We start from the raw sequence: 21,931 nt of genomic DNA, 5'->3' as shown, positions 1-21,931 counted from the left end.
ACTTTAGAGCAAGAATTTTTTCACATCAATATGAATACTCCACTATTAATATTTTTGTTATCACTTCTATCTTTTGTCAACGCCTTTAAGAGATGTTTCTAGCTAATATTCATCTTGTTCTCTAATTATAGACTAGTTCAACCATTTATCATGATTTATCTTCTGGTTTATCATTAATTATCACTACCGAACAAACTTTAAACAACTTCCTAACATAATATATCCAATTTTGATCGTAGTGAAAATGGAACCATTTAATGCCCGGTAATAAACTCCTTAATTAATGGATTAATTATATTATTTTTATGTGAATTAAATACTTAAAAATATCTCCACATTTCTTTGGGGAGTTTTGAATATGAATTCATAATGCAAGGTAGATAAGTACAAATTTTCATGTAGGTCCCGACTTGGGAAAACAAGCAAGACTGGGGTTAGGCAGCCAATTTATTTTAAATTATATGTTATTTAGTTAAATTTATTGTATTTTTTAAACATAAAAGAGTGTAACTTAGTGATTTAAGATAAAATCTTTAAATTTTTTATTTGGTTATGTATTCAAATCTCACAAAAAAAAAAAAAAAAAAAAAAAAAAAAATCTATATATATATACATATATATATTTTTTTATCAAACTTTTTAAACTAAACCTAGTTAAAAAAAAAAAATCGAGATCTTTATCCTACTGTAGACACTAAAACTCGACCACCCTGCTAACCTGCATTACCTTTGCACAACATATGATTTTTTTTCTCTTGGCCAAAGAAACTTAATTTAAAAATGTAGTAAATATATTTACTTTAACATATTTTTATAGGGTTTTCATCTTCCTCCTACAATTTTGGACCACTTAAACTATAATATTTTTTATAAAAAGAAGTTTAGCTTAAATGAATTTAGTGTTCAATTAGCTAGTGAGATTTAGATTTAAAAGTATGTAAAAAAAGTACCAAAAATATTTCAAACTTAATTAGGTAAAGATGGAGAGACGGAAAATCAAGGAATATTGGAGTAATTATTGAATATTTTCATAGGATACAATGAGATTATTGGATTAGTATGTAAAATATAACTTTAAAAATTGATTAGTTTAAATAATATAAAATATGAAAAGCTCAATAAAGTAATTTCTAGAAAATAAAAATTTTGTTTGATAGGAAATTAGTTATGATTACATAAAATAAGAAGTTATGTATTGTACGCATTTAAAAAATAACCCCTCGAACAAAAAAAATAAAAATGATTTTTTTAACTTTTAAAAAATAAATATAAAATATAAATATCTTTTTGAAAATTTTAAAATAAAATTAAATCAAATCGAAAAATTGTTTAAAAACCTAAAAAGTCACCACCTAAATTTTCTTATAAAATTAGGAAAAATAAATTATTGCTAGGTAAAACAATAACGCCTTTAAAAAAAGATTTTTTAAAAATTCGGTTCTTAGTTACACGTGAAAAAAAGCTTTACCGCTATGTCTCACATGCCCGTTGAAAAACGGTTTCTATTTCTAATATTTTAATTTTGATATTTTTAAAAAACATTTTACACTTATTTTATCTGGTTAGATGTCAATTTTTATCCGATCTAAAATGTTAATATTAAATCTAAAGGTAATACTTATTAAATATAATAACGAATAATAATAATAATATAATTATTCATAAATAAATAAATAAACTAAGAAAAGAAATAAGAAAATAAAGTGAATTAAAATTTATTATATTCATAAATTAATTTTATAATTATTAATAAATTAACCTACGATTTTATTTTTGAGTTTTTATAAAATGGTTAAAGACATTTAAATTTAAAAATTAAATAAAACTGAAACATACATGGATAATTTGTATGATTTTTGGGTTATCATTCTTAAACAAAAGTTTCGAGAACAACAATAATTTTTTTTCAATCTTAAATTTTAAATTTAAATATTTTTAATATAAAATTAATTTAATTCAGCAAAAGAAGAAATTTTTTTAACCCATATTATTAATAAATTTCAATTAATAATTTAAATTTAAAAAAATTAAATCGTAAATGAAATAACTCAAATAAAAATAGGAAATTGAAATTTATAGATTCAATTAAAATAAAACAAAATGAGAGTAAAGGCTTACAGTTAGTTTAAGTCCTTCCTAAAATACTAGAAATTTTTTGACCCGATAAGAAACTTCTTATCTCTGAAACAACCTCACACACAAATGAAAAGAAAAAAACTCTCAAACAACTTTTTTTTCTTCTCTCCTTTTTTTTCTTACTCTTTTTTTTTTTGTTGGCGCTGCTTCGTTGTCTTATATTTATAGTTGTCTTTTGCCCCTCCACGATGTAACTTGCAGAAAGAAATAGATGAATACAGACTCAAAAAATGGTCAACAACACTATTGAAGAGTATGAGTAGTAGACGACCTACTAAAGATTGAGAGTATTATTCGGATTACAAAAATTTTAGATGACAATTTTAATCGAGCTAAATAGATTATCGAACCGAATAAAACGCAACTTTAACTCAAATATTAATGTTGAAAACAGAAACAAGACTCCCTGTACTATTTTAAAAAATCCACCGAGAAGGGATATGAAAAATGACTTTTCAATTTCTTTACATTTTTTTTTTCTAAACAGAAAATTGAAAATACAATTTAACATGTATATTTATATAATTGTTGATACTCCTAAAAATAATTAATATATTTATATATATTTAACATTTTTATTGAAAACACAAATATATTATATGCATATATATTTAAAATAATTATTATTTTATAATTTATAAATCTTAATTATATTAAAATGTATATTAAATATTAAATTAAAAAATATCTAGCCTCTTAATTTAAATTATTTTCTCCTATTAATAAATAAAAATATATGTAATAAAAGAAAATTATACAATCAGGCCACCTATTAAGTTTGTTGTGTTGTGTTGTTGTCATAAAATATAGGACACGTGTAAGAAATTTATATATGAATCACTTACATTTACAAAATTTAAAAGACATCTCATATATATTGAAGAGGTGCAAAGAAAGCCAAAAATTCACGGCTCTCATATACATTGAAGAGGTGCAAAGAAAGCCAAAAATTCACGGCTCTCATTAATCAATCTTATTTTATATTAAATATGAACCATCTTGTTTGCAGTACATTAAAAATATATATACTTAATTTTTATAACCCTTTCATTTCTTCACATCTTTATTTGTGCTGGAAAATCAAAATAAAGTTAATAGGATGGGAAGTAAGTCTTTCCAATCTTTTCAATATCTTATGGTAAGTTTTTGGACACTAATTTTTTATATCTTAATTTATAATTTTAAAATTATTTTGAATCAATATTTAATTTTTTAAATAAATTATACACAGACTCAATACAAAAGATTAAAATAAATCATTAATTTAGAAACATTGTTTATCAAGTAAGTTCTAGAGTACTATTTTAAAATAAACATAATAAAATAGCAAAAGAAAAGAAAATAAATGAATTATTCATATGAATAATATGCCTAGTAATAGTATTAATAAAATGTGTTTTTGGATATGGCGGAAAATAATAAAATTTAAAATTTTGTGGTCGGAGGACGGTTGGAAACCGTTATGGGCGGCATGTGAAGGTTGGCGCCAGACAGAATAAGAACGCGTCGACAATGACCGACAAGGGGCGGTCAAGGTTTATCAACGTGCATGAGCGAGTCAATCAGGCGTTGTCCTGGTCAACCCTGGCAAAAAAGAGGCTAACGACCCTCAGACGGGAAATGTAACTGGCATGGTGTACAAGGTAAAAAAAAACTCTCATTAGGAAATTTTACATGAGATCTTCAAGTAATACAATCTGAATTACTCTCTCAATTTTTACTATTTAAACGAATAAGGAAAAACTCTTATCCTACTAATTTAATCAAACTTATTACAGATTTTCCATTTCCCTCATTAATGCAGACTTTTCATTTCTCACATTATTGCATATTTTCCACATTATTACATATCTTTCATTTCTTTGCAGCGACAAGAAGTAATGAAACATCATCCCCTTATTCTTGGCGTGGTGAGCATGTGTCGCATCATCACTTGTCTTGATGTTGGCAAGGCCTTTGTAAGTATGACGGCCTTCTGTTCATCCATTCGAACAAACTCTACTTTGACTTGACTTCCTTCAACACACTCTCGAATGAAATGATACTTCTTGTCGATGTGTTTTCTATTAATGTGAAAAACTGGATTTTTATGAGTGTAAGTATGGACTTGTTATCGACGTAGAGCTTCACTACTTTAGGATTTGAACCACTTAGTTCGAAAAACAATGATTTCAACCAAAGTGCTTGACATGCTGTCGTTGTTGCAGCCATGAACTCTACATCACATGTGGATAGGGCCACTTGTTTCTGTTTCTGGGAGTTCCACGAAACAAGACTATCATTAATGTAAAAGGCCATGCCCCCATACTTTTTCGGTCATTTAGGTCACTTGCGAGATCACGGTCAGAATATCCCATTATTTCCTCGTCACCATCTCCTTTTCGAAACACTAGACATAAGTGTATAGTTCCTCGAAGATATTGCTCACTACCTTGTGATGTATCTCAGTTGGCCTCTCAATGAATCTACTAGTAACACCAACATCATAAGAAAGATATGACCTTGTATGAAGGAGATAGCATAGACAACCAATAACTCTTTGATATTCACTTGCATCAATCGGTTGTCCTTCGGAATCCTTATGGAGTTGAGCCCTATGCTCCATTAGTGCCTCTGTTGAATTCTAATCAAGCATTCCAAACTAGTTCAAAACCCCTTTATCATATGTTGTCTGCATGATAGAGATACCTCCTTCAAAATAAGCTACCTCAATTCCAAGGTAGTACGAAAGCAATCCAATATCACTCATCTCGAACTCCCCCATCATCTGATTCTTGAAGAGTTCAATTCGACACCCTTCAGATCTTCACCTGTTAAAATGAGATAATCTACGTAAATACCAACAATAATTTGGGTATTAGTGTTTCCTTTGTATACACCATTTGCTCTTGTGTACACTTTATGAAGACCATTTGTTTCAAGGTTTTGTCCAACTTTAAATTCCACGCTCGAGGAGCTTGCATTAGGCCAATAATTAATTTTTAATTTAAGCACCATAGTTTCTTTCCTTGTGACTTTGAATCCCTCTAGTTGAGTCACGTATACTTTCTCTTCAAGTTCTCCATTGAGAAAAGATGACTTTTCATCGAGATGATGTATTTTTCAGCCATGATTAGCCGCCAAGGAAAGAATGACTTGAATTGTGTCCATTCGAACGACTGGAGTGAAGATTTCTTCGAAGTCAATGCATTATCGTTGAACATATCCCTTTGCAACTAAACGAGCTTTATGATTGATCACCTTACTATCTGAATTTTTCTTGAGCTTAAATACCCATTCGAGTCCAATTACCTTGTGTCCAACAGGCAATGGGATGAGAGACCACGACTCATTCTTCTCGATGGCTTCAATTTCTTTAGCCAATGCTTCTTCCCATTGTGGTTGTCCAACTGCTTCATTGTAGCAAGACGGCTCATACGTCTGTGCTAACATCAACTCTTTAAAATCAAGTGTCACTCGAGGTGCTTCTTCTAAGCTATCGGTCATATTCCTATATCGAATAGGTCCTTCATCACTCTCAATGTGTCCACCTGATCATGAAGTTGGTAGACCATCGCATTGGTCTGTTTCAATATCCACTTGCTTGAGTAGTGGAGGATTCAAGACATTCTGTTGGAACATTTCCGAAGTAGACTGTCCTTGTGTCGATCCACTCTCGAATGGGGTTGTTCGAATTTGAAGGGATTAACCTCTTCGTGAACTTTGAAGGGCTAATAATTCTTTTCATTTTCCAATCCCATGTAATACTTTCTTCGAACACAACATCACGAATCACATGGATCTTACCATTTTGTGGTTCGAGCAACCTGCGTTCCTTGTTTCCTTCTTCGACACCAAAATGATTGACTTCTGTCGTCAAACTTTTTCAGATGAGGAGTTATCACATTGGCGTGCGCAGTACACCCAAACACACGAAGGTGCACTAAGTGCAACTTCATTCCAGTTCACATCTCAAATGGGGTTTTGTCTCAAACAACTTTGGTTGGAAGTCGGTTGAGAAGATAGATTGCATGACAAACGACCTCCCCTCAATACTTGCTCGGGACTTTCATGCTTTTGAATAATGACCTAGTCATGGCCATCACTATTCGATTGCACCTCTCCACCAAACCATTTTGTTGAGGAGAGTATGGTGTTGTGAATTGTCGTTATATCCTTACTTCTTCACACAACTTTGCGAACTCCCTCAAAAATAATTCACCTCCTCGATTGTCCTCTTCACACAACTCACCATATTACTTTGTAAAGAAGGAATGTAAAAAACTCCCTCGAGAAGCCACTAATCGCCATTTTTGCATTCGTACATGATAGAACATTTTCCATAAATTTGTACTGTTGAACTATCTACGAACTTCACCTTCCCATCGATTGCCTAGTCTAGTTCAAATAACTTCTCTTTATCATCAGTCAGGCAATTTCTAGCGTCGTTGTCCAAGAACCAAACATCTCATGATTTCTCGTTGTTCTTAGCTCCTTGGGTTTCTAGATCCAGCTTCATTTCATTCAGCATGACAATATTAATTGGCGGTATCTCCTCCAAGATTACCACAATAAATGTTGGTTTGACGTTGTTCGTGTGGATAAGGTGTTCTACCTCGTTCTTCTTTGCTCGACATTGTGTTGAGTAATGTCACATCTGATTGCAATTAAAACAACGAATGTGACTTTTGTCGCGTGGAGATCCTTGACAATCCGAACCACCTTCTTTGTCTTTCTGAGGTGGTGCTACTCGACCTCCTCTCCCTTAGCCTCTACATGTGCCTCGGATTCTACCTCCTCGACCACATGTCCCACCATCTATGGAATACACTTCCAACGAGTCTTTCTCAACCTTCTTAAACCGTGCCTTCCACTTCTCCTGAGTGAGTAGCACTTATCCTTCGCTTCCTCCAATGCTTGTACTTTTCTTGCACGTGCGCTCCTTAAAGGCTTTCAGCCTTCCAACTTCTTTCTCGGATGTTAACATCTCGAGGTCGTAAAACTGCTCGATGCCGGCTACCACACCGATAAACCTTTCTGGCACAATGTCGAAGAGCAACTTTACTAACGCAACATCATCGAGTGTTTCTACATGGCTCGAGAACCTAACTGATATGGATGCGAGTCGGATAGCATATCGATCGAGCGACTCACTGTCGTTCATCTACATCGTATCGAACTCACTCTTCAATTTCCGCAATCGTGCATTCTTCATTCGGTCTACGCCAACGAACCTGGTCTTGAGATAGTCTCACACTTCCTTTGTCGTCTTCTTATTTCCCACCTGCATGAGAAAATCCTCTTGAAGTACTTGTAGAAGATGCGACCTTGCCTTCTTATCGAGTCCGGAATCAATCTCTATGCCTGTTGTTGGCTCAACTGCCTCTCACATTCCTTGGTCCTCTATCATAGCCTGCACAAGAATTACCCAAGTGTCGTTTGTGTGTTAGTTGTGGATAGTGGAATATGCTATTGGTTTATTGCGACCTTGATGATTTTAGACATGCACTTTTTGCTCTAATACCAATTGTTGGCCCAAGTACAAAAAAATCACAAGAAGTTGGGGAAATTTTATATGAGATCTTCAAGTAATACAATTTGAAAACTCTTAATCTAATAATTTAATCAAATTTATTGCATATTTTCCATTTTCTTCATTAATGCAGACATTCCATTTCTCACATTATTGTAGATCTTGAATTTTTCATTATTGCAGACCTTTCATTTCTCTTTAGCGGTCAGGAGTAATGAAACATGGCCTCCCATCGTGGATGGAATTCCTTCATCGCTAATAGAGCGTCTAGCATTCACTTTGTCTTCTTCAAAGTGGTCGATGATCAAATGAAGAACATTGACCAATAAATAAAAGATGCATAAATGAGAAATCTGTTACGTTGCACCAAATCTCCCGAGGGACCTACCAAGCTGACAATAGGAGAACGATGAGCATGTTAGGATTACTGAAGAACTGTTTTTAAATGGTTGTAAGCCTGATTTTCCAAAAATAAAAAAGAAAGAAAATATAAAATCTAAGAATACAATTAACCTGGGTTTAATTAAAAGGTAAGACCAAAGTCATTCAATAAAAAAGAGATTTGAACATCAAGTTAGAGAAACGACTAGCAACATGTGCAAGTGTGTCATAGGCCTACTTTAACTCTTTTTTTTTAATTTAATTATACTCACAACTAGAGAGTCGCCACCTAACTTATAAAAAAAATAGGAAATTAAGATAAATGAGTTTGGCGTTTGGTTACGTGTGGAAAAGAGTTTTTTAGACGTTGTGACCTACAAAGCCCTAAGGTCTTTACTAATTAATTTTGGCCGTTTTTTATTGCTACCCTAGGATCACATAAGTCACAAATTTACATAAAATGAAAGTCAACAAAACCCAAATGAAAGCCTAAAACTAGCACAAGACAAGTATATATGAAAAATAGAGCAAAGGAATGTGGTTAGCCTCCACGGTCGCAAAACCTGTTTTTTAGCCGAGGTGTGAACCTATCTCTGTCGCGGGTGGTGAAAAGAAGATCCAACCTCGGTCTTAGTCCCCCTCTTAGTTGTATTCAGCATCCTCAGTCGAGCATCGTGTAGCAGTATCGGTCCTTGGTCCCCAATAGCAAGAAAATCGGTCATCAGTCCTAGGCTAGTATCGGGTGCTGAAACGTGACCAACAATAGGTGCATTCTCTCGGTCCTGGGTTAACATCGGGTGCAGAAACGTGACCAGCAATATGTGAAAATTCTAGGTCCTAGGTTAGCATCAGGTGTAGACGCATGACCAACAACATGTGTACTTTCTTGGTCTTTAAGTGTGCATCGGGTCTCCATCAGGTCTAGAAATGTAGCCCTAAGATGCTAACCTAAGGATGCAGAAAAACAAGAAAACCTAAATATATATATCGTTCTAAGGTGCAAGAAAACTTAACCTAGGATTTCAATCACTCGGTCATATAGAAACTCGCATCAGCAACACTCGAGTGAAGATTTTGTAGTGTTTGTTGGGTCTGATTTATCAGTCCTAAGCGTTAGGAGAACTAGTCCAGGCGCAGAGCCAGGCTAGTTTTCTCGTTCATGTGTGCGGCCGCATCTGGAAGCGCTGGAAGCCTCATGAAATACGTCGGTCTTCGCGTGCAGGAATGCTCCTCGGTTAGTTAGAATTCGTGCGCGTTCTAGGGTGACTATTTCTCGGTCGAATGCTCCTCAAGCGCGATTCAAGGCTAGTTTATAAGGTCTTATGTGCCACTACAGCAGAGACCCTGTTGTTCTTCCAATTTTTAATTTAATCATAGCTAACTATTTATTTGGTGATCCAAATTGATCCCAAATTCTGCAAGACTTTGCAGACACACTAGTAATACATGTATACACATTTATATAAACAAAAATCTTAGATCTAACATTCATAAAATAAAAAATTAAACTAATAATCAAAGTAGGTTTATTTTATTTTTTTAGGTTAGATTTTAGTTATTTTGAAGATTTTTAGCCAAGTATGCTTAAATCATCATTAAACTAATGAGTTTTCAAAGCTCAAAGCTTTTAACATTTGTTTAAACCATTTAAGCTTTAAATTCCCCATGTTAAAAATAGATTCAGGGGGTTAGGAAAAAAATTGTCAAATTAGCTTTGATTTTTAAAAGCTTTCTATTTTGATTTTGATTTTTTTTAGTTTTTAACTTTATGTTTTTTTTGTTATTTGTGTTTATTTATTTAAGTGATTGATTATATTTACATCTTTTCATTGATTAGATGCAAAAACTTACAACCCTAAGCTAGCTATTTTAAACATCCAATCATATAGATAATATAAAAATGGCAAAGACCATCTTTTATTTAATAGACAAACGCAAAAGCAAAGGGAAAGTCAAAAAACTTAAAAGATGGTTGCTTACTTGACTTAGGTGAAATAAAAACTCAAATTCTAAGCAAAACTTGTGACAAATTTGACAAGAAATAGTATTTTCTTAGGAGGTTTTTCAAATGGCAGCCTAGGGGCGTGAGATTAGGAAAACTGAAGGTTGTCTGCAAGTGCACTAGGGTGGTATTTAAATATGGAAATCACAATGGAAATCCTAAGGCACAAGGCCCAATTAACTATCCTACACGTTGAAAAAGAATTTACATTTAAACATGTAAAAATGTTTTAAAATTGAGCATTCTCCACTTTACATGTCAATAATGTCAAGTATTATTTAATAGGATTTAAAATCCTTTTAATAAATTATGCAATACTTCGTCATTTGAATTTTTAATTAAAAATGATCAAGTCTTCATGCTCCTTCTTCAAGCTCATGTTAGATCTAGGCCCTTCCACCACCTTCCTTGGATAAAATCTTTTGGGCCTTCTTGTAAATTGCATGAAGTCCAAACGAACTCTCCCTTGCCTACGCAATTGTTAAAATAAAATAAAAATAATGATAAAGGAAAAACAAAATGATTATACCTTTTTAAAACTAAACGATTCAGTCACATGAAAGTTAAAGTTCGATCCATTAGGTTCTTCCATAGGGTCCGATAACAACGGATAAGCAACTAACATTAGAAAAACAATAATCTTATTTAATCATAATCTAAAGAAAATAAAATATAATTAACATTAAAATATAAACTTTTTAATGGGGAAAAGACTAAGTTGAAAAGATATAAACCTAGTTTTATACCCCAAAAAGATTTTGTTTAACTAAGTTAAACTAATCTAATTAACAAATTTAACAAAATATTTTTGAAAAATTCGTTAATGTTAATTAAAAATAAATTCATGTGAAAATTTTATTAATTTGTTTTATCCTATGTCTAAGATGATTTAATTAATTAAAATTTATTTACATAATAACTTGTTTAATTAAAAGATTCAATTACAGAAATTACTTAAACAAAATGTCCAAAATCTCATTATTCATAAAAAAAACGTTTTTCTCTTTTAAATTTTTTATTTTTTTTACTTAAGGTGATATTAATTGATAAAACACCTTACCTTAAGTATATTAAATATGACAAAACCATATGTTTCTATAACCTAGGCTAATAGTCATCTTAACTTTATTGAAACCGACTTTTTCTTGAAAATTCAATTATTTCAAAAATAGATTTTTATAAAGCTTGCCTACTATTCCCACCCCCAAGAACCCAACCCGTGCCCATCTAGGCTTATCCGGATGCTAGTTCAAAAAAAATGTGATCCTGATCTTGGAAATACTTTGATTCCAGCAAACGTTATAGAATCATGAACATCTGACATCCAAAATTTCCATGTCTTTTTGGACCAAGCCAACCGGCGATTGAGGACAAGTCTTTTCTTCGCAGTCAAATAATGAACCAAACCTAAAGTAAAATCAACCATGCCTCAACAAAACTTAGTAATTTATGAACATGCTACATTGAATGCTACATTGAATGACAATTAAAGCCGTAGGTGGGTATTCAAAACTATCTAAGTGTTCTTTTAACAAGCAGCAACTGGATTACCTTGGGCATATTATTAGCAAGGAAGGTGTTTCGGTGGACCCAGATAAGGTGACAAGCATTGTTAAATGGCCCCACGACGATCAAGGCTCTACGAGGAGTAGGATAGGGACGGAAAGGGTTCCCCCTCTCCAATAGTAGTGAACCAGTCAATTTTGAATTGAAGAAAGCATAGGCTCAACGACAAGTCCTCAACAAACATAAAGACGTGAACGACCAAGTGAAATTTTGTTTGGAGGGGTAAAATATGTCGATCTACGAAGGATCTTTCGTTCAAAAGGAGGTGGGGGCTCACTCATTTTCTTTCTATCTTTGAAGCCAGGTCCCAAGCTCACTTTCAGAGGCGCGTAGGTTATAAAACCAAGTGTTAAGCATTTAACTATTCCTTCTAATGTCATTCAATGATCTCACCTAGAAGCTATAAAAATTGGGGGGGTGAAAAATGAGTGTCTACACTACTAATACGGTTTTCTCGATTATAACTCATCTGAAAAATGTTATAAGTGTCTTCAATTTCCTTTTGAACGAATATTTATCTCTCGACATGTTATATTTGACGAACTCACTTTTCCTTTTAAAAGTAAGGACCTTGTGCGCTTGTCTAAACCACCTGAAGATAATGAGATAACTATACTTAATTCATCAATAACACCTCTATCATCTCATATCACTTCATCGTCTCTACCATCACCCTCTTAGACCTCCACAACATCATCAAAATTATATAATCTTCTTATACTACTATTATCATTCCTTCAACAAAACCAACTATTATCACAACAATTAATGCACCTCAAGTTCTACTCATCATATGATCACCCACAACAAAGCACGATTCATGTCCTCATTAACTCTCACTACTAGTTCTTTCTCTACTACACATATGTGTTTTACCAAGCTAATAAGGATCAACAATGGCATCTTACAATGACAAATGAGTATAATTCTCTTATTCAGAACAAAATATGCTCTCTTATTCCTTGTACCACATCTCATAATCTTGTTGGATGTAAATGAATTTTCAAACTCAAACATAAAGTTCATGGGTCTATTGATCGAAATAAAGAAGATATTGTGGCTAAAAGGTTTAATCAACAACAATGTATTGATTATGAAGAGACATTTAGTCATGTGACAAAACCCATTACTATTCATGTTATTCTTTTTCTTTGACAATATCTTATCAATAGTTCATTCATCAACTTGATATTAGTAATGCATTTATTCATGGGTCTCTACAAGAAAAGGTTTACATGACACAACCACCCAGTTTTGTAAATCCAGATTTTCCTAATCATATTTACAAATTTCACAAAACAATCTATGGTCTTAAATAGTCTTCTCATTCTTGCTATGCTACTCTTCGGACTGCTCTACTATCCCTTAATTTCATAGAATCGAAATCTGACACGGCTCTCTTCATGTATCATGTGCCTCAAATAACATCATACTCTTTAGTATATGTGAATGATATTATTCTCACTAGCAACTCTAAATTATTTTAACAAAAAATATACTTCAATTAAACAAACTATTTTCTGTTAAAATTTAAGTCAATTACATTACTTTCTTTGAATGAAAGTCAGTCATACCAAAGATAGTTTATTTATTTTTTAATCCAAATATGTTGACAATATTCTCACTCGAGTTAATATGCTTCAAGAAAAGCCATTACAGACTCTCGTCTTTGATGGCTTCTCTCTTTCTAAATATGATGGTGATCCTTTGTCTGATCTGTTTCTCTAACTTAGTATAGTAGGGGCTCTACAATATTTTACACTCACTCGTCTTGAGTTAGACTTTGATGTTAATCGATCTTGTCAATTCATGCAAACTCTCACATCTTCTCATTGGGGAATAGTTAAACGTATTTTTTGATATCTTCTTCATACTCCTCGTCATGAGATCTTTCTTTGTCCAAATTCACATTTGACTCTTGCTGCCTACTCTAATATTAACTGGGAAGGATGTCCTGATGATCGTCGTTCAACAATTGGATTTTTTTTTTAGGTGACAACCTCATTTCTTAGAATTCTAAGAAACAACAAATTGTTGATTGCTCTAGTACTGAATCTGAATATTGTGCTCTTGCATATACAACTGTTGATCTTTGTTGGATTCAATCTCTACTTAGTGAACTTCGACTTCACTTTATTCTTCTCAGTTCTATGGTGTGATAATATTGGTGTCGAATTCTTATCAGCCAACCCGATATTTTATTCTCGCACAAAACATACCGAAATAGTTATTCACTTTGTTCGAGAAAATATTGCTCGTAAACAACTACTCATTTAGTACATTCCTACTGAAAATCAAGTGGCTGATATGTTCACCAAAGGTCTTGCTTCTCATCGATTTTCTCTTTTACGTAGAAAGCTTGCGGTTTGTGCCTTACCTTTTCACTTGAAAGGGCTGATAAAGTATGAAACACTTATTCCAAAAAAAAATGAATTAAACATATGAGAGAAACCATTAATTTATTTCTTATTTATTAATTCCTAAGTTTTTTCATATTAGTTAACTTTTCTATTATTATTATAAATAGATAAGTTATTGTAAAATATTAAACATTTAATCAATAATATTAGTTCAATATATCTCTTCAAGAACTCAATCAAATAGTTCTTGTTTATATTTCAAATTTAAAATCAAACACTAAAATCTAACTTTACAAGTGGCAAATGATCCATCCGAGAAGGAGCTAAAGTAAACGCGACTAATTTAGACACTATTGTTTCACAAGAGATTCATTTATGTTGTCGCTCATTTTGACAAAAAAAAAAAGAATTCAGCCCCACATAGAGTTGATGAACATGGAAGGTTTAACTCACCACAAAATTGTGAGTCATCTTTAAAAGTATCGATTGTATTTGATAGGAAATAGTTTATCAAACGAGGAACATTGGCCATTAAATCATTTGTTTACATCCACAATAATGACAGGTAGCTTGCAGAGATTCACTGGGCAATCAAACAACCACAAAATAACAATATTGAAAGTAAATTCCGATATCTTATAAAATGTCAATTCCTATAGCATGTCCATTCTAAAGGCTTAGAACATGGTCATGCACATATGGATATTTTGATCCTTACTTGAAGTTTGAATGATATTTTCCTAGTGTGATGCCAGAGTGGTTTGCATACTACCCTCATAATATGATGCTACATAAAGATTGATCATTAATAATTTTTCATATTTCCATCACAATGTTGATTCAAACAAAAATAAGATAATTTTGTATGTATTTTTTTTGGAAAACGTTTTAACACTATTTCATTAATAAGTCCAAATAGTGAGAGGATCAATAATCAAAACTATACAAACCCTAGTTTTGAATTTAAGATGACAAAGAAACGACCTAGAAGTTTTTGAATGGTAGCAGTCAAACCACATTACCAACACAAATTACAATAAACAAAGGCTACAATTTATCTATCCCAACATGTGTTATCTCCATGTCCGCCTTTTTGACCATATTGCTTTCTTTCACGTCCCCTTTCTCTCTCCTTCTTCGTGAAGGGAGATTGAATTGAAACAGATGATGATGCTTGTCTGCTCCTATTGTTTAATCTTCATGTATATGAACTCGTACTAATATGATAAAATGTATTCTTCTTCTAGATTTTAGGGCTTTTGTCACTACTTTTCTCTACTTTAGTCTCACGTGTTTGAGAATCAACAACATTAGTTTCCTTTTTGCTTTTCTCCTCTATTATATCTTCGCTTTCATCTCCTGCCTTTTTCTCTTCCTTGTCTTTAAGTTTATCCTCTTCGGCATTCCCTGTTTCATCAATTTTATTGTTTTCTTCCTCTACATCATTGCTTTCTTCCTTCTTTGATTCTTCATTAATTTATTCTTTTGCATTTTTTCCTTGTTGATTGCCTTTAACTTCCCCAATATGCTCTTTGATCATTAATTTTTCCATTTTATTTTTCTACTTTTTTCCTTCTTGACTTTCAGGATTTTCTACTCTTCCTCAATTGCTTTTGCACATTTAGTGCTAGCATGTTGGAAAGTATCACAGAAAGCACACATGTGTGACCTCCATTAATATGATATTTTTATGATTGTAGACTTCCATTTCATTTTAACTAATGTCATGTTCTTTGGCAGCGTACTATGATGATGCACTTTAATGTTTATTCTAGAAAAGGTAAATTGCTTTCCTCCTTCTATAATTGAGTTCATGTATAATGATTTCCCCAATAAACTTGCTAAGTGACATAGAGCTTTTTCATTGTACATGTGTGTTGGAATATTCCAATGTTCAAACCATATCTGAGTTGTTTCATTTGGTTTTCTTAGCAGGTTCAATTCTTCAGACCATCTCTCCAGTTGAATATAGTTGGATCCAATATAAGTATGCTCATGTTTCAAAATATCATTCAAATTTGATCTCTTCTTGAACTGCATAAAATAGAGATCATGTATATTTGTAGAAACTTTTTCCAGTTCCTTTTTGTTCCCATTGTTTTATTAAGACTTTCTTGTTGACTAGGAATGATACTCTATTCTTCCCTATATAGTTTTCAACCACTACATTTTCCCATTCTTTAACATATTTTTCTTCTACTTTAGTTGGTAGTTTAAATTCAAAAGGAAAATTGAGTACCTTTACTTTTATTTTAACATCGTCCAAGTAGATTTTTCCTTTATAAGCATGATCATCTGCTTTTTTCCTACATTATTTTTCCAGAATTCGTTTACTCTTCAGCTGGAATGCTCTTGATAATATAGGTCTTTGACTTAGGGGACTTCATCAACTCTCTCATTATTTCAACTGACGAGTTTACTATCTTTCCTCCTCTATTTTTCTGCTGCATTTTCTTCAAAAAATTTAACTATAATTGATTTCTTACCTTTTGTTGCATTCCTATTTTTCTTAAATAATTTCTTTAACAATTCTATCAATTTCCTTTTCAGTTGTCTCCCTTAAACTTTTCATCATAAATTATTTGACTTCCTTATCCTTATTGTTTTTCTTTATTACCATTTTAATGAAGAACATAACACATCAACTTATTAATCTCTCATAAATTCTCTCATCAATCTTATTAAAATGTCATATATTTTAAAAGTACATAATTAAATTTTTATTATTTATTAATATATTTTAAAATATTTTTACTTAAAAAATTCAAATTTTAAAATTTTATTACAAATAAAATTATTCAAATAAATTATTAATTTATTCAAATAGACTCAATAAACAACATTTTCTATTATAAAATGGACACAATAACATGTTTATTATAAAAGACATTAGTTATTTATCTTTGCAAAGTAAAATAGACAAATATATATATATATATATATATATAAATATATATATATATATATATATATATAAATATTGATGCTTAATTTTGAAAGTGTCTAGATTGCCGGGTCGAGAGTTGTGGTTAATTTGAATATATATGTGAGAGAGTAAATGAACATTTGAGTCGGATTCTGGGTTGACACGCCAATAAACTTAAAACGGTTAAAAATAAAATTAAAAATGCTATAGGTATGTTTCGAACTCGCAACCTAACAAAATAAGTAAATCTTTTTAACCAATTAAGCTAATAACAATTTATATTTTAAATTCAATTACAAATTTAATGAACACGGAACATTGTTCTAATATATTTTTATCCGTGCAATATGCACTATTGCACGAGAATTTTCCTAGTGTATATATTAATACTATTTTAATACACTCTCACACAACATTGTAATATATCTTTATTTTTATTTAAATATCTTTATGTAAATTTTAACATCTATTCTTTTCCTTAATAATTTTAATAAATTTCCATCTCATCCATTTAACATGCTGATATATGTATGTATCTCTCCAATATGTCTCTTTCTATAATTTTACTATAGAATCCTAGTTTATATTATATTTTTCATCATCTTAACTTGAAAACAAATATAACTTTTGCCTGTGAATTTCTAAATACAAATGAACAAAAAAAAATGAGAAACTTGTAATTGAATAGGAGAAAGATCTTCTTACCCTATATTAGATATCAATTGAAGTTCAGAATCATCACACAATTATTTTGATCTTAATCACCTTTATAAAAAGTTAATTATAAAAAAATTTATTTAAACAAAAATATTATTATATATTTCAAAAATATTATTTAACAGGTGTAAAATATTAATATATATATATATATATATATATAATATGTGTTAAAAATAATATTTATTTTAGTATGTATATTATTTAAATTAAAAAGTATGAAAATTATAATATATATTTAATATAATAGTATTTTTAATATTTAAAAATATGTATCAACCCTATTATTTTATAAACAAATTAGTTATAATAAAATCAATATTAAATATAAAGAATAAAATAAAACTACTATTATTTAATATATATTTTATTAATGTATAATTTTATAATTTAAAAATATTATTCATAATAAAATATATTTACATAAAATAAAATAATAAAACTTATATTACCTATAAAGTTAAGTTTTTTTTCTTTTATTTTTATAAATTAAAATAAATAAGGTCTTCTTCTGACTATTGATTTAAATAAACTTTAAAAATAACCTCTATCAAATATTCTCTCATCAGTTTTATTAATATATTAAATATTTATTTAAGAAAATAATTATTTTAAATATTTTATCTAAAAACCTCACTTTTTGATAGTTCAATTTTCAAAAATACAACATGGCACATCGGTGGTGCTGAGATCATCTATTACATTAAAGTTTCAAGTAATAAAACGATATCGTTTTAGTTTATATTTTTAACACAGTTAAACATCCGTGAAGAACTCAACCTCTAAACCCATTCCTCCTTATTTTTTTTCTCCCTCAACCCAACTCTCGACTTCATCAGACTTCATCAGAATAAGCAGCAGTGGAGGTAAGCACAACAGAGAACTACAGGAAAGTGAGGGTTCCACAAACGCCGATTCAAAGAGCAATTATGAATCCTCTTCTGATATTTATTCGTTGAACATGAATTCAATTGATCTTTAGCCACCTAAACCCTAAAAGGCCGTAAGAAGATGAATAGATTATAGCTCCATGAATGGTGCTGGTTTGAAGATGATATAGATAATATAGGATTTACCAAAAATACTAAGAATAAAAATTATAAGATTGATTCACGATGTGTGTGTGAGAACTGATGAAGTCGAGGATTGGGCTGAGTGAGAGAGAGAAAATAAGGAGAAATAAATTTAGGGTTGATTTGATGCACTGACGGTTAGTTGGTGTTAAAATATAAACAAAAACGGGGTGGGGTGTCGTTTTATGTAACAGGATATCTCAGCCCGACACGTGTACAAATTTATGCGGCTTGAAGACACAGTTTCCAATTACTTGAACTAAATATATATAGTTCACTTTTAATATTGTTTCATCATGTGTAGATCCATAATAGTTGGATGTTAGCAAAGAAAATAGAAATGCATTCCTTATTAACCCACATATTTTATCTTGAATTTGAGTTTGAAATAATTTAGCATATATAAAGCTAGTATGAATAAACATCTATTCCTCAATAATATAGAGCACATCTATATATACATGTACTGTCTTCTCTTACAAGTATTGAATTATAAAAAAAAAAATTAGTATGACTGAGATGCATATTTATTTCTGAACATAGAATAAAAAAGTTATGTCTACATCAATATTAATGATGATGAACGAATATGTCACATAATTTTTATATTGTAATGGGTTATTTCTTCTATTTTTTTTATGTGCAGGGCTAAAAGATTACTATATCAAAACACATGTGTCCAACTCTATTTTTAATTTGTTTTAATTTTGTATAAGAAGATGAGGAAATAACATTGTGTAGGGGAGTGAGTGTTAAAAAATAGAAGTATATATTTTTAATCTCTTACATAATAAAAGATAATAAATTGCAAACAAGTATCATTATATTAAAATGTGAAAGATTATTTAAAACATTTGGGAAATCATTAACTGTCTTTGCATCACCGAATAAATGCATTTGATTTTGTATTTTGTAAAGGTAATTGATTTCATTTGACTTAATATAATAAAATATCAACCCAACAAATTTACATGAAATACTTGTAATATGAAAATGTTGTTTTATAACATTTGTTATGATAAATACCAACAAATGTAATTTGAATTTATAAAAGAGAAAAAGAAAAGTAAATTAAGAAAAAATATATATTTTTTACTTTAATTTATATTTTATTATTAACTTTTTTTAAAATTATATTATACAAATTTTAAAATATATACTAAAGAGTATAATCTATTTATTATAAATAATACAAATATTTCACCAATTATATATATAACTTTTTTTTTTTAAATTATGTATTTAATGTTTCTTTTATTTTAAAAACAATGTAACATATTTAACATGTTTTAACATATAAATTAATAAGTATTCAATATAATATATATTTTGAAATATATGACTTAAAATTAAATTATATATATATAGAAGGTTTATTATACACACTTATATTATATATTTCATTATAAAGTTAATTGTAATAAAAGATATATATGAAATATAAAATTATATATATATATATATATTTTACCTATTAATTTAAGTATTTTTATTTCTTTTTCTGTTATAAATTAAAATAATATCTAATAAAAGAAAATTGTATATCATCTGTATTTATCATTCCAAAACATATATAAAAATAACTCAAATGAATTTTTAGATATATGCCACGTATCATCATCTTTTGTTTTGTTCAAACTTATTAGACAAACATATAAGAGCTTGTTTGATTATGTGTTTTTAAAGATTTTTATTATTTTTTTTATAATAAAAGAATAATTTATTTGATAATTTTTAAAATTAAAATTTAATAAGAGTAAAGTAAGAATATTTTAATTAATAATAATATTATTTATAAATGTTTTAGAAAAAGAAATCCCATCAAAACTCATTGATACTCTTTTTGTATCAAAAGAGCTCTTAACCGTCCTAATTCAGCAATGATATTTTATTCCTTGTTAGAAGAGGTCATTTAGCAATTGTATCATATGTAAATTGTAATTTTATGTGAGACATTATAATAATATATTTCTTTATCTTCTCATCTAAGAAAATAGCCCTATTTCATGTACAGTTTCAATCCACAATCCTCATTTTCTCATACTCTTTGATCTAAAGTTGAAAACGAAGTGATGGAATATAACGGAGGCGATGGAACTGGAGATGAGGATAGAGTGAAGATGGAATGGGAAGTAGGTCTTCCCACTCCCGACAAGCTAATACCTTTATCTCAGTGCTTGATTCCTTCAGAGCTGGCGTCTGCTTTTGGCATAGTTTCAGAGCCCTGCATCAATCAAGCCTCACAAGATACCTTGGTGAGTCTCCAGTCACAGTCACAACGGTTGTCTCCGTCGAATAATTTCGATTTCATTCTCTTAAAGGATCAAGGGACAAAGAATTGCGTAACTGTGGGAAGAGACGGCTTGGATTTTCCAAGGGAGGATACTTCGGAGTTGATGAAGCGGAGGAAGATGCGGAGAATCAATGACCGATCGCGACTACTTTGGACCTCGGAGCTTCACAAGAGATTCGTAGATGTGGTGACTCAATTAGGTATAAAAGAGGCAGTTCCAAAGACTATTATGAAATTAATGAACGTGGAAAGTTTAACTCGCAAGAATGTCTCGAGTCATCTTCTAAAGTATAGAATTTTTATGGTAAAAATAAATGGACTTTCCAACAAGATGAAAGGGTTATCCATTGAAGGGTCTTCTTCTTTAGATCATTTGTTTTCTGTAGTGCCACAGGAGTCCAGTGGACAAGCGGAAATGAATGTTATAAATCCACAGGAAATGATGTCAATGACTAGGTTAAGCTTAGGACATGGTCATGAACATACTTGAATGCATAAGTAACAGATCCTATACTTATAAATGGTTTGAATAGTATCAATACTGTAATATCACATTAAGACAGGTTATTAGTTAAGTTTGTATTATCTATGCTATAAATAAATATTATGTAATTGTTAAGTTTGCAGAAAATAATTTTTTTTTTATAGTATCACAAGTTCACATTTTCTAAATTGTTTTTTCTTTTCATACTGTTCAACTTGCCCTAATATCATGCTCTTATTAGTGAAATAAAAACGTTAATTATTTTACTTGATTGCATATATCCAAAAACTATAGTGCTTGTACGAATCTTGAAGTAATGTAAATACGAATCTAGAGGCAATGTAAATGGTTGTGGTACATTTTTCAAGAGAATGAAAATTTATATGATTAGTAACTTAGAATTTTTTCACATCAATATGCATACTCCACTATCAATAATTTTGTTATCAAATTTATTTTTTGCCAACGCCTTTAAGAGGTG

The 21,931-nt window shown here is 30.4% G+C and overlaps 1 protein-coding gene across 1 annotated transcript; it reads left to right on the top strand.

The window, feature by feature from the left end:
- Positions 1 to 20,745: 20,745 nt before the first annotated feature.
- LOC124935290 (transcription factor PCL1-like) lies at positions 20,746 to 21,456 on the top strand. Its single transcript, XM_047475735.1, has one exon. The coding sequence runs from the start codon at positions 20,746 to 20,748 to the stop codon at positions 21,454 to 21,456; it is 711 nt and encodes a 236-aa protein (XP_047331691.1).
- Positions 21,457 to 21,931: the final 475 nt, after the last annotated feature.

Source organism: Impatiens glandulifera, chromosome 4 (assembly GCF_907164915.1).
Source record: "Impatiens glandulifera chromosome 4, dImpGla2.1, whole genome shotgun sequence".
NCBI classification, from domain to species: domain Eukaryota; kingdom Viridiplantae; phylum Streptophyta; class Magnoliopsida; order Ericales; family Balsaminaceae; genus Impatiens; species Impatiens glandulifera.
Note: the sequence above shows the minus strand (reverse complement) of the source record. Positions and strands in the feature narration are given on the sequence as shown.